This window comes from Ctenocephalides felis, unplaced genomic scaffold, assembly GCF_003426905.1.
Source record: "Ctenocephalides felis isolate EL2017-DRISC unplaced genomic scaffold, ASM342690v1 CF-g0.4_SCAFFOLD_01492, whole genome shotgun sequence".
NCBI lineage: Eukaryota > Metazoa > Arthropoda > Insecta > Siphonaptera > Pulicidae > Ctenocephalides > Ctenocephalides felis.
In genome coordinates, this window is record NW_020537646.1 from 40,066,174 (window position 1) to 40,080,595 (window position 14,422).

At 28.9% G+C, this 14,422-nt stretch overlaps 1 protein-coding gene across 1 annotated transcript; it reads left to right on the top strand.

The window, feature by feature from the left end:
* Positions 1-676: 676 nt before the first annotated feature.
* LOC113371232 lies at positions 677-10,768 on the top strand. Its single transcript, XM_026611869.1, has 3 exons — positions 677-702; positions 8,198-8,348; positions 10,556-10,768. Exons 1-3 carry the CDS (start codon positions 677-679, stop codon positions 10,766-10,768), a joined length of 390 nt encoding a protein of 129 aa, XP_026467654.1.
* Positions 10,769-14,422: the final 3,654 nt, after the last annotated feature.

Genomic DNA, 14,422 nt, shown 5'->3' on the forward strand with positions numbered 1-14,422 from the left:
TATGTATAGAATAATTAAACACATATTGTTTTAATTAGACTTATTAAATCTTTTTGTCTGGGTTTGATGAAATCATTATAAATAATACCGACAAAAAGTCCGTTTTTCTCTTGCTTTTTTTCCCATGGAACCGCCGTTAAGTTAAACTACTAGTACTTTATGGGGGGAGGCTATAGAATTCTATTCATTAAAGATCAATTGTACAATGTCTTTTAGAACCCAATGGCTGCCTTTGAATTGGCAAATATTTATTTCATTGGAAACAAGTAAATATATACTTAGATTAAAGAACAATAATCGTTATAAAATAATCTGAAAATTCTAAACATATCATTTCCATGTATCATTTCTATTCTGCCCCTGTTCGCCTCGTATTAATATTCGCCAGTTTGAGTACAATATGCGGTTCGGTATTTATAGAGAGTACGGGGTATGTTTTAATGCGCTTTTGCCCACGTATTAGTGCACCCATACACAATATTTCTATGTATTGCTTATAATTTCATCATCGTGTGCGTTTTTCTTTGTCTGTGTGAGTGAGTATTTGTTTAAACCTGCGTGAATGAATGATGATTTAGCGCGCCAATTAAAACGTTTCGCATTGTGTTCGGAGAGCGTTTGTGATCCGTCGCGTTTATAGTGTTTGGCGGCTGTGTATTTCATAAATTTGCTGAAAATGGTCACAGATTTACATGTTAGTAGGTAATATTTGGTTACATGTTGTAATTTATAAGATTTTTGTCAGTTTATAAGGAAAAATGTATTGCTGTTGGTAGTTAAGCCCATCATCTAAATGTGCTATCTGGAAAGTTGCTTAAGGATATAAAATATTTAGGTAATAATTATTTTACAAAAAAGTATGCCCTATATTTTATTGTATTATATTTAGCAACAAACAAAACATATTTTCATATATTAAATTAATATTTCCATTTATGCATAAAAATTGAAACAAATAGTTAATGACGATTTATTACATTAATATAGACATTAAATTGTGATTTTAAATAGACCGTTGAAATATGTTCAAAAGATATTTGAACTCAATTAAACATTCGAATTTTCTCAATGACTCTAAAGTTTATATGTAAAACATTTTTTATTTCCTTAATAATAATGAAATACAGTTTCATCTAATAAGCTATTTTATAAAATAAACAGAACAAATATTTGTGTTTAAATAAAAAAAAGGAGTTCAGAAAGTGGCTTTAACTAAAAATCTGAATAATAAATTATTGATTAAACTGTAGGCCCATGAAATTATTACTAAAGCAAACGTTTACAAAAAAATACTAACTAAGTAATAAATAAACTAAAAACTGACTAAATATAAAAAAAAACTAATATATAACTAAATATAAATATATATGCGGTGGGTAAGTTATAGTAATCGCAAAAAATCGAGAATAAAAGATTTGGATATCTTCAAATTTCAAGGTCTTCTGAACATTTTAGCATACTTTAGCACAAATGGATGCATGTGTGTATATGTGTGGGTGTTTGTGTGTATGTGTATTATGTGTAGTATGCTTGGATGCAAATTTGAGTGATTCAAAATGCATTCGATTCCTATTGATGGGGAGACATGCAGATTAGTTTTTGGCAAATCTAGGTCCAGCCGTTTTGGAGATTTTTTTATTTTTTAATTTCAATATTTATCACAACTGTTAAATAATTTAACATCTAGTAATGATTATAAACAATAACATAAATTTAAATAAATAAAAAGAGTACAAAGGATAGAATTTACATTAAATGATATCCGTAGTATGATGATTTAATTGAAATAAAAGCAAAATAATAATAAAAATTAATAAATAGTAAAATTATAATACTAGAAAAACAATAAAGTGGAATTGAAACAATAAGTGACAGTTTTGGAGATACGGAGCAAAAATGAGATACGAATCAAAAAAACATTTTACTTGTGTTTTGAGGAAGGCAGCCCCAGCGGTTTCGGAGGTCAAGAGATAAAGTTAAAAAAAGCCATTTGGCTTTCATATATGAACATCAAGTTATCAGATATTTCAATAATAAGTACAAATTTTGTTTGAATTTCTTCGGGTTCCGTATTAAGATTTATAATTTTTAAAGTTCACTTATATACTTCGAAGAAATGTCTTTGATATTTTTGACAGTATGGACCAATCGACTTCAATGGGCTCTCATTGGCTCCAAGTTTTTCAAAAAATATTCAAATTTTCACAAAATTCAATATTTTCAAAAAAAAAAACAAAATTTTCAAAGAATTTCAAAGCTTTGATAAAATATTGAAAATTTTCAAAAAATTTACAAAATTTTCAAAAAATGCACAAAATTAAAAAAAAAAATTTCAAACCAATTAATTTGTTTGTTGTTTTGTTTAATGGCACGATGCGATGCACTACTAGGTTTTATTTTATAAAATGTTAAGTTGCTCAAATTTGCTTAATATGATATATGCCACTTCGAATTGAACTCATATTAAATCAAAATCATGGATGGTGAAATTAACAATCGCATATGCTCCCGTTAACCTATGTCATTTCATTGTCCGCCGGCAATTATATTCTTTACCGCATAATTCCAGCGGATTAATTAATCCGGCTGCTGGTAATCCATCTGGCGCATACAATCGCTTTGGTTTCGGTTTGGCATAGTATGATGGTAGTATGTGTATGTAGGTTCGTATGGGAGATCCGAACGGGAATATATGTCGCGCGTCGTGCGATACAATGCAATGATTTCAATGGACACACGCGGACCCGCGCGTTATTAAATAATTAATGGAAAATTGTTTGTTTGTCGCGAAACAAACGAAACGTTTACATCTGTCATGGGCTACGGGGAGGATTGAGATTCTCAAAAAGTTCTGCAAATATGAGAAGATCGAAATCAAAATTTACCCGTTTTCGTGCTTGTTCTATCTAAAAGAATCTGTCTATAATAAAAGTGCGAGATGCACAATAGCGACTCACGCGTCGATGTATTTTTGAGTTTGCTTATGTGAAAAATTGTTTGAATTTTTACAGAAATTTTTACTTTTAGCCTATATTTTCATAAAATAATCCAACTAGAAAATGCGTTGAAAAAAATTTGAAAATTGAAACATTATTTTACAAACGTTACATATTATTTTCCCTTATTCAAATTTCAGAGTAATTATGCTTGGCTTTTTATGAATGGCACCAAAACGGTTAATTACATTCAGAGGATTTCATGCCTGGAATAATTGCAGTATTTGCTGTGTTCTACTATAAAACTTAAATTTGTATATTTTTCAAGCTTCTGAATTTCACTTATATTTTTCCAATAATTTCAAAAATTCTGTGAAACGTAGTCGTCAGCAAATCAGATATTTTTTTAGCAAAACGTATCTTGAATAATATTAACCTTATAATTACTATTTGTTATTTAGATTTAGATAATTGGTTTTAACACGCAGCTCCTTGAATATTTTGTGTCCTATTCAATTATATTACAAGCCGATTTTTTCCAGAAACTTATTGCTTGCGATTTTCTAACATTCCATATATCTCAAATACTAGTAAAGTTAGGATATTTTTAAAAATAATATTTAAAAGTAGAAGGCAAAGATGTGCAACCACCTTAAATCAAGCAACGTCGTTATCAATAGATATACGGTCATGTTTGAACACCAATAACATGAGTAGTTTCCTTCGTTTTCAGGTTCTTTGGTTGTGAGCACTGTTGTTTAGTTTACGAGAACCTAATAGGATTTTTAGGGGACATTGTTTAATTGTTTTATAATATGAATATTCATTTTTACGCTATTTTCAAAAATATGTATTTATATAGTCTGTATAAAAGCTTACATGTGGGTGGGGTAAAAAGAACCAACTGAACCTTTCTCCTGGAAAAAGTGCAAACAATAAAAAATTGTAAATAAAAAAGTAAGTCAACAAAAATGAATATTGCAAGAAATCAAGTTAATAGTTAATCTAACTCTACTGATGAATTTTTCTGACAAAATACCAAATCAAGGTTATATATAGCGTTATCTATGCAAAAAATGTGTCCATAATATTAATACTTAACATTGGTTGATTAATGTGATTATTATTATTTCGTAAAATTCCTTTAAAATTAAAATTAAAACTTTGGATCTGTTTGTCCCCTGGCTGTGCCATTTTACACCGCCTATTGGTTAAAAACACCAAATAGTAAACAAAAACATATTTTTGTAGGGAATTTCACTGAACATAGTTCTATAGTTATTTGTTTGATACGTGGTATGCATTTTGATGTTAATTTGGGTTTAGACAGCATAAATACTTATAGTCAAATTGGACCTTTGTGCCTTGGCCTAACCTAATAAATCTTTCTGATTGAATTCAATCAAATTGAAATATTAAAAAAAAACGCTCTAATAATGGTTCTCAGTTAATATTTGAGTTAAGAAAAATTTATTAGGTTAGTTAGTTAGTTGTTATTCAAATAAACTGCATATATTAAAAATTTCATAGAATTAATATTGAATATATTCATAAAAATAATATTAAATATATCAATAACGACACTTTATTTATATTTTGCTTACGTTCTTTTTGTATTGTGTTCTATCATTTGCAAAAAACTTGGAAGAAAATAAATGGAAATAAAATTAATACAACAAAAACAAAATTAACCAAAAAATTTTTTTTTCTTGTGTACTTATTATATAGTCTTTTATTATTACCATGAAAGTTAATAAAATATAGAACAAAAAAAAATTGCTAAATTCAAACATAGTTTCTACGATTGACAATGCCTGATTTCGGACATATATCACTGGTCTATTTTTGTTAATTTTGCGACTGATGTAATTCATAAAGGATTTGATATATTGTATGGATATATCCATATATTTGACAGAACGGACTTTAGAAAATTGCTTGTCAATCGCAGTAGCACTAAAGCCCTATAGTACGAATATAGAATATTTGAAATGTGTCTATCGCACCTTTATATCTACTGGCAATAAAAAGAAATAAAAATATGAAAAAATCTTTGTGAAAATAGAAGAAAAGTTTTAAAATCGTATTGGTAACATTTGACAATGGGTTAGTTGACATAGACCAGCGAAAAAGCTCGCTGTGAACTTTGTGCCGTTTTCAACTTTGATCGTAGTACTGAATTCGTTTGGTTAACAGAAATTTAAATGCTGATTCTACGAATTTCACGTATTCTAAAAATTTTGTCTATAAGGCTTCAAGCAATGATTTTTACCTAGTAATAGGTGACCCTGTTCACTATGATATGCAAATATAAAGTTAAGAAACATCAATAATTTGTGACATTATTATCAGTTATATTTAAGGACATCTTTGAATTAAATAATATGGGTTGCAAGGTGACCTCTTGATCTTATACTTTAATACATGAAATAACAGTCTTTGTTTTACTGTTTGTATTTTCTCTAATATTAAGTACTACATAAGCAAAATTACACCATGCCATACTGATGGACCCATAGCTGTAATATGTAATTAATTGCTAAATATTGTCATGAGATTTTTTTAAAAGAATTGTTAAACCTTTTTTTTAATTTTTCCACATGATCAATATGATATACCATTTTTCTATAATAAATATAAATGTACTGTTATAAAATATTTAATGTGAAAGTATAAAGTACGCATCAACCGATTTGAATGATTAATAAAACATTGATAAGTAGACGTGCTGATTAGTTATTGGCAAAGGCAGGTCTAGCCGTTTCGAAGATTCGGGGCAAAAAAATGCCAAAAATAATATTACAGTTTTTGAGAAAACGCAGCGTCCAATTTGAATGATTCAAAAATCATTTTTTTTTGTATGGATGAAGTTAACTAGGGTTTTTGGAGGTCCAATAGAAAAAGTAAAATGATAATGCTATTTGGCGATCAAAAATGATTATTAGACATATGCATATCGTATTATCCGGTGTTTTTTAGGGATTATAATTCAAATTTTGTGTACATTTACATGGGTTCCGTACTAATCTTAATACGTTAGACTACGATGCGTCGTTTACGCGCTTCGATATTTCGACTCTAAAATAGATATGCAGAGCGATTGCTTCACTCATTTTTTTTTCAAGAATTTCAAACTTCTCAAAAATGTAATTTTTTTAAGTTTAGAAAAAAATATTTCTAAACCTTAAAAAATCAAGTTTTTTGAAGTAAAACTTCTTTAGGCGCGACTAAGGTGTAAATCCGTACAAATGCAACGGAAGTGCTTTATGCCGAGTCGAGTGTCATTCGCTCTCAATGGTATCATTTCTATATGGGCCGATTGTGATTAGACGTATACTCAGGGCCGGATTTAGAAATTTGGCGCCCCGGGGCACTGACAAAAATGCCGCCCCATCCCTGAAATTTTACGAACTTTCGAACTTTTTTTTAAAGCAATCGCGCTGCTTCAGCTGCGTAGGGACAAAATATAGAAGCGCGTAAACGCCGCGTCGCAGTCTAACGGATAAACAATGTTACAGAACGCATATAAATGTAAACAAAATTTATACTTATTAACATATTTTTAAAATATCTGATAATTTGATGTGCATATGTTTTGTGATCACTTTTGTCCACCAAATGTTTCTTTTACCATTTTTTTTATTGGATTATCGAAACCGCTAAACCTGCCTCCCACAAATTTAAGCAGTTATTTATTCTGTAATTTTTTTTGAATGATATTGGACGCTTCTTTTCTCAAAAACTGAATTATCATTTTTGGCATTTTGGCCCGTATCTTCAAAACAGTTGGACCTGCCTTGGCCAATAACTAATCAGCACGTCTCGTTATAAATAGGAATTGAATCATTTAAATCGGTTGATCCGTGTTCCCGAAATCGACTTAAATAATTAAAAAATATTAGATTTGTATTGATGGGGAGACGTGCTGATTAGTTTTTGGCAAAGGCAATTACGAAAAATGGTAATTGAGTTTCGATATTTCTTCTCTGAAACAGCTACGCAGCGCGATTGCTTTGCAAAAAGTTGAAAAGCTTTTTATAAAATGTAATTTTTAGTACGGGATGTTTCAATAATTTGTCTTAAGGCACAATGCCATGAGTCACTAGTTTAAACTTTTTTCGACGCTATAAACTTGGAAGTGCACAAATTCGTCATTTTAAGAGGGCTCGAGAACTGAAATAAATATTTTTCTTAAACTTTCAGCTTGTTTACGGATCTTTATATTAGCCAAATTGCCAAATTTAATAACTTATTAACCAATTTGATAATTTACGTTCGGAGAGGGAGGCAAGGCAAAATAATAAATTTTAATAATCGGTTATTTCAACCCAAATTTTGCATTGCAATCGTATTATGTTTTGTTAATTATATTTCTTGAAATATAAAAATGTTGGTAAAAAAATTTGATTACATTGTATAGAATTTTTTTCTCACTATCCAAATTTTGCCGCCCCCAAAAATTTGCCGCCCTGGGCAGTAGCCCCGATTGCCCCTACTGTAAATCCAGCACTGCGTATACTATACGCATATATATATTAGACGTGAATAGAGATCTGTCGTTGTATGCGTAGTATGCTTACCGGCATCAATGTTGTATGCGTACCGATATCAACAAGGAAATCGGCATAGATAAATAAACATTTTAAAGTTACATCGTAGTACAAATCTTGATTTAATGAAAAATGCCTGAATGAGAAGAATATTTTACCCTGTTCCTTGAAAATAATAAAACAAATTAAACATTTGTGCCGTGAGCTAAACGTAAGCTTAATGATTAGATATTATTTCAATATTATTCATAGTTTCTATAAATCGTTGAAGTTATTAAAATGAAAAATATTTTTAGGCAAGACAGATATTACAGCTGTTCAAAGAATGAGATTATATCGCTGACGAAAAAGTAAAAAAATACAAGCATTCAATGAATGTATGTTAATTTTAATTACATGAAGTTCTCCCACACGATTACATGATGAGTGAAGTTGCGAAAACAATATTTGTTTAGGCGTTGTTTTAACATAATCCACTGTGTGAACAAATATTATAGAATTTATTAATCAGCAAATACTTCATTTCTCTAATGAACGTTCATTTCTAAATGCTAATTACAATGACAAACCGATCATGTCATATTTGAAGTATGACTTGAATTACATTATTGTTTTTAAATAATATACATATTTTTAATGCTATTATAAATATGTAATATATAATTTATAATTAAAACCATTATAATTATATAATAATTTCTTTTGTTTCAGGTTTTGTGTGGGCGATAGATTCTACCTGTGCGAAAACAAAATCCTGTGCGAGTACGACTACGAGGAGCGCCTAGTGTTCGCGTCGATGGCGCATCACCCGATATTGAAGAGACAGGCGGCGTCGGGTGCCGCCGGAGGTCTACCTGCGCAGGTGAGCTCCTGAGACCGCATACTAAGATGTATGTGCTTTAGTTAGATTATCAGGGGGATTTAAAGTGGATAGCATAGTTTGAAGATATAATAATATATTGGATAATATATCCGTCCTGTATTTACTAATTTTCACCATACGAGGCACTATATTTTTTCCACTAAATATCAAAAATGAGTCATTGACTGCATTCTCTAGTGAAGGATATAGATGTTAGTCGTTATTTTGTTTGGAAAGATTTATTTATTCAATAATATATTACACAAAGGAATTGTGAGTAATTAGGATTTTATATATCTATCTTATGGTAATAATACAATTCTTCATTATTAAATAATCATTTGAAACATTATTGATAATACAAATTAAATAAATTATGAAAAAATCTCAAAAATTATATTCCAATGTCAATTCATGGAAGTAGCTTTAGATGTATTTATTGACTATGAATGTCGGTAGGATATATTTATTATACCAGAACATGTTTTGAGATATAAAACGAATTTTCGTGATTGATGGCTATAGATTTTATTAAAATTTTGGTTTTGTTTTGGTTTTTGTATTTACTAATTTTTACCATACCAGGCACCATATTTTTTCCCTTAATTATCGAAAATGGGTTATCAATTTTAGTAAAAGTTTGGCCATACTAACGGTTCAGTTCTTGAATAAAATAGCTATGTTATATCACCGGAATTTTTTTGTTGAGAAGTCGCATGAGTTGGTAGTCCCGAAATGGCAGAAAGCTTTTAACAACCGCAATAAACAGTACAACTGGGGGTATTACACTATCTTCTTTGAAAATGTAACCTCCAAATGGCACAAATGTCAGAATATAATTTCAGTTCGACTTCATACTTGTGTTATCATAAGTGATGCTAAATTCCATCATATAGCCGTGGTTTCCAACCTGTGGGGCCAGCCACCTCAGGGGGGCTCAAGGAGGCGCGTACATCTGTTTCCAGAATACTAATTTTGAAAATAAACCAAAAGTATTGAAATAATATTAAAAATTGAACAAAAAATAATTATTTTTTATGCAATTTTTTTACATATTTTTGCATATTAATTTGTATTCTGTTAATATCAGTTGAATATTTAAAAAATTAATTATTGAAAAAATTGAGGGAGGCGCGATAAGGTTGGAAACTTTTGTCATAAAGTTGCGGTGCAAAATGGTTGGAAACCACTGTCATAAAGTTACAACGAGAATAATACATAAGCAATAAAAGCAAATTAAAAACAATTAAGAATTTACCTTCTTTTTGAATTATCAGAATTTTTTTAAATATTTTAATAATATACATAATATTACAAGCCTCATTAGTGATTTTAATTACTCTACGTTGTTCCATTACATATTTTCAAATTAAACTTCATCGATATCTAAGAAAGAAAAATTTTAGATTGTAGTGCTTGAATTTCTAATATTTTGTTATCGGTAAATAAAATTAAATTGTTTGATTTAACTAATTATAAGAATTTTGGAAAATTTATTATCATTATAAATTATTTTTAAAATATTAACGTGCTTGAATTTTGAATATTTTGTTATCAGTAAATAAAATTAAATTGTTTGATTTAACTAATAATTCGCTAATATTATTAGATATTATCTTTAAAGCACTAACGTGCTTGAATTTTGAACATTTTGTTATCGATAAATAAAATTCAATTGTTTGACTTAACTAATAATTCGCCAATATCATTACAAATTATTTTTAAAGTTTTAACACATTTACCAAATATTTCCCAATAGAATAATTAATTTAGGTTTTGGAAGAGATTTTTAGATTTTGAAAAGTTTTTTGAAGACACTCATTTAGAAAAGAGATTGATTTCTAACAGAGAAAATGTCCACATCACAAAAATCTTTAGGCCAGTGGTTTCCAACCTTTTTCTCGCCGCGCCTTCCCGCTGTAATAAAAAAATTTTTTGTGCTTCCCTTAATTTTTTCAATAATTTTATTTTATAAGTACTCCACTGATATTATCAGACTACAAATTAATAAGCAATATTTGGTTTATTTTTGAAAGTAGTTACTTGGAAACAGCTGTACACCCCCCTTGTACGCGCGTCCCACAGATGGATAACCACAGCTTTAAGCAATCATGATATTATCTTTTCTTTCGTGTTATCTATGCGTAATGTTTGTTTTCCATTACTAATTAAGCCAAAATTAATCAAAAAATATTTTGTAATTCCAGATGACAAACGGTCTTCATCCACATCCTCATCAAATGATGAATCAACAACCTCAGTCCCAAAATCACCAGCAGTCTCAACAAATGACGACTTGCCCACCAAGAGGGTCAAGCAATCCTGGAGGTGACCCTAACAATAATGGTTTGGCGACCAGTCAAGGAAATTATGCTGCCAAAACCAATGGACAAGTCATGTCTTTGGGCGCAACGAGTTAAAGAAACAATCTCCTTAAAATAATGTTCTTATTGGAAAAGAAGGAGGAAAAATTGGAGTAGAAGTTAATGTGGTGTGAAAACTTTTTGTGATAACGTTATGATGAAAATGGAGGTGAACGACGACACAAAAATTATTCAGAAATTGCTAGTTTGTTAAGTTTGTCATTCTGAATTTATCAATGAACTGCTCAGATGATGTGGAAATCTAATTGAAAGATTCAATGAAAAGTTTTATTTCACCAAAAAATACTGAACTTGAACTGGACACTCGAGTGACTTTAAAATTACCTCATTGATGTGGTGCTTTAGTGACGCTCAAATAGTGTTGACTTATAAAAAGTTTTATACAAGTGCAATAAAACGAAACAGTTAATGACAAAACATGATAGTTTGTTGAACTATATATTATTTATGTAGATATATTTAAATTATATAGAAATCTGCTGAATATTTCAGTGACTGTGCGAGTAAGATCTCAAACTTTATTGTTGTATGTAAAAAATAAGCAAATGCGTCGATAAAAATAGTGCATCGTTCCAAATTATAATAATAATTTTATGGTATAAAAGTTCATACATTTAATCAGATACTAATCAGAAATTAATTATTTGTTCATAAATATTAACGACAATTGTGTATTATCTAAACGATGCAACATTTTTTCAACCATGTGCAACAAATTTTATCTGTATAGTTATTTAGATGTTGATTCGATTATAAATGAACCTGTTCATATTTCTCTCTTTTGTTAAATTAGTGTTTAGCTTGTCGGACTGCTATATAGTACATAACTAACAGTTTGTGATTTTCCCTAATGTAATAAATATTAATTATACAAATTGAATCAAGTAATACTCAAAATTCTATAATAAAATCATATAATCAAAATTATGTCTAGAATCTATGATTATTCTAAATTCTATATTTTTCTTTCAAATAGTTTACTCGTAATACGCTGTGATTTTTATATTGTTTCTGTTATAGCTGATGCATAATTTAAATTTAATCAAAATTTCAGTAAATCCAGTAATACCACAATATATATCGAGAAATACTTAGGAAAAACTGTAAAACTAATACCAAATCATTATAGACCAAAAAAAGATGCGAAAATAAATTATAAATAAAAATTTAAATTGCTATTTTATTTATTTAATTCTATTTTCAGAATTTTTTTACATTTTCAGAGATTGATACAGTATCGGTTAACAAGCAGCTTTAATAACACACATATTTAAACTTAATAATAAATAATAATAAAATTTTATATTAGGTAATAGAAAATTTTGAAGTCAACAAAATTTAGAGATTTTCAGAAATATTTGTAACAATGAAAATTAATTTTAATTCAATTAAGCAACGTTTGAAGAAAATTTTATTTTGAATTTTAAATTAATACTTCAAATTAATATAAATTTTTAATACAAATTAAATAATAAATATTTTTTACTCAAATCACATTTTTTCAACTTCCCGTAGGGTAAGTACAGTAATCGCAAAAAAATCAAAAATGAAAATTTAGATAAAAAATGGATGTTTGTGTGTGTGTATATATGTATGTTTGGATACAATGTTTTGTCCACGTTTTTAGGCGCATGAATCAACCGATTTGAGTAATTCAAAAAAGATTCCTATTGAAGATGTGCTTATTAGTTTTTGGTGAAGTGCCAAAAAGTGCCAAAAACGGTAATTCAGTTTTTAAGAGAGCGGAGTACCCGATTTGAATGATTCAAAAAACAATTTAATTATTTTGACGAAACGAATGACTAGATGATGTATTGATAAAATTTTTGCTAAGACAGTTCTAGCGATTTCTGAGATGCAGAGAAAAAAGTAAAAAAAATAGAAATTTGGCTGTCAAAAATGATCATTAGACAGGCCCATGAAATTATCAAATATTTGATAGTATTTAAAAATGAGTACTAATTTTACTAAAAGTACTATTTTTATTGAAATTCTGTTGAGTTCCGTACCAATATTGTTAATTTTTAAAGTTTACTTATACGGTTTAAGCAAATTTCAACATTTACAGAAATTTCTTTTTCAAAATTTTCAAAAATATACAAAGTTTTATACTTCGAATATGAATTTAAAATTTACAATTCAGTTAAAAAATGTATATATTACAAATGCGTTATACTCATCGTAAGAAATCTATCTTCAGATGGATTCATATTCGACATCTCTTGTTAATGTAAACATTCTTAAGTGTTTTAAGCGATAAGATAGTCACTGCATATTTTATGAACGATAAAATATATAGTGATTATAATTATCTATTTGAAAATGTTTAAAACAATTTTTATTAATCATTGATCAAAATTTCTTTATTACTGATTTTTTTCCCTCGAATATTTAATACTGGTGCAGAAAGTTCCAGCAATTTTCCTTTTTATTTTTTCCATCTCGTCATTAAAAAGTTGACTTCTGCACGCACTTTTCTGGATTGAATATTATGCAGGCAATTTCTTAAGGAAATGCCTAAATCAATTCTTTTAATTCCAAAATCCCATATGTAATTTATCAAGATAAACTTAACGAAACCAACAATGTACATCTTGTAGGAACGTTTGTTAACCAGATCAAGCGCAATGCAGCATGTGTAAGATTATAAACTTGTACAAAGTTTGAAAGCCGACACAAAACTTTTCATAAATTTGCCAAGTAATTCTATTTTTCATGGATTTAAACACAACTTTTCTCAAATTTGACTAGAAATACTATTTTTCATGGGGTTAAGGTGGAACTACAAAGATTAAAAAACAGTTAAATAAAATCTGAAAATAAAAATGTAAATGCTGTTTTTCTAACTTTCCGTAGGGTAAGTTATTGTAATCATCCAAAAATCAAAATTAAAGTTTTTTGCATATCTTCAGGGCTTGAAGGTTTGTGAACATTTTGGCATACCTTAGAAAAAATGGATGTGTGTAAGTGTATATGTATACATTTTTCTGTACACGTTTTTGTACGCACTGATCAACCGATTTGAATGGGAGATGGGCTTATTAGTTTTTGACAAAGTCAGGTCAAGCCGCTTCGGAGACACGGCGCAAAGAGTGCAGAAAATAGAAATAAGGTTTTCGAGAGAACGCAGCATCCGATTTAAATGATCCGAAAAAAACATACAATTCGAAATGATGGGGACAAGTGATGATTAGTTTTGTTTTTAATGTTTAACAAATATTTGTTTTTATTTCAAAATTATTGTTATTCCTGTTTTAATTTCCACAAAATATTTTTTTTCGAATATCGAAGCTAACAATATTTACACAAATTTATTGGCGCGGAATGCATAACTGGCTATTGCTGTAAATTTGTATTTAGCTGATATTTAATTTATTTGAATAATAAAACAAACAAAAAACATCGAATGCGTCAACATCTTATTGTAACACTGATTTTATGATTTGATTTACTTTCTTCATCATTTCTCTTGTACATTTTTAACTTCTAGTATGCTAAGTTATAGTAATCGCAAAAAATCGGAATGCGGCTACAATTTTTTGTTGATGATCTCGAGAGCAATTCAATAAATTCTAATGGTTAAAAAAAATAATTGTTTACGCAATTCTATTCTGGTAAAGGCAGGTCCAGCCATTTCGAAGATACAGGGTAAAAAGTAGAAAAAAATCAATTCAGTTTTTGAGTGAATGA

Excerpts from the sequence above, each read along its gene's own strand:
- LOC113371232 (XM_026611869.1), top strand. The coding sequence starts at position 677 with ATGGTCACAGATTTACATGTTAGTAG. Across the intron at positions 703-8,197 it reads ACAGATTTACATGTTAGTAG|GTTTTGTGTGGGCGATAGAT; the intron begins GTAATATTTGGT and ends CTTTTGTTTCAG. Across the intron at positions 8,349-10,555 it reads CCGGAGGTCTACCTGCGCAG|ATGACAAACGGTCTTCATCC; the intron begins GTGAGCTCCTGA and ends TTGTAATTCCAG.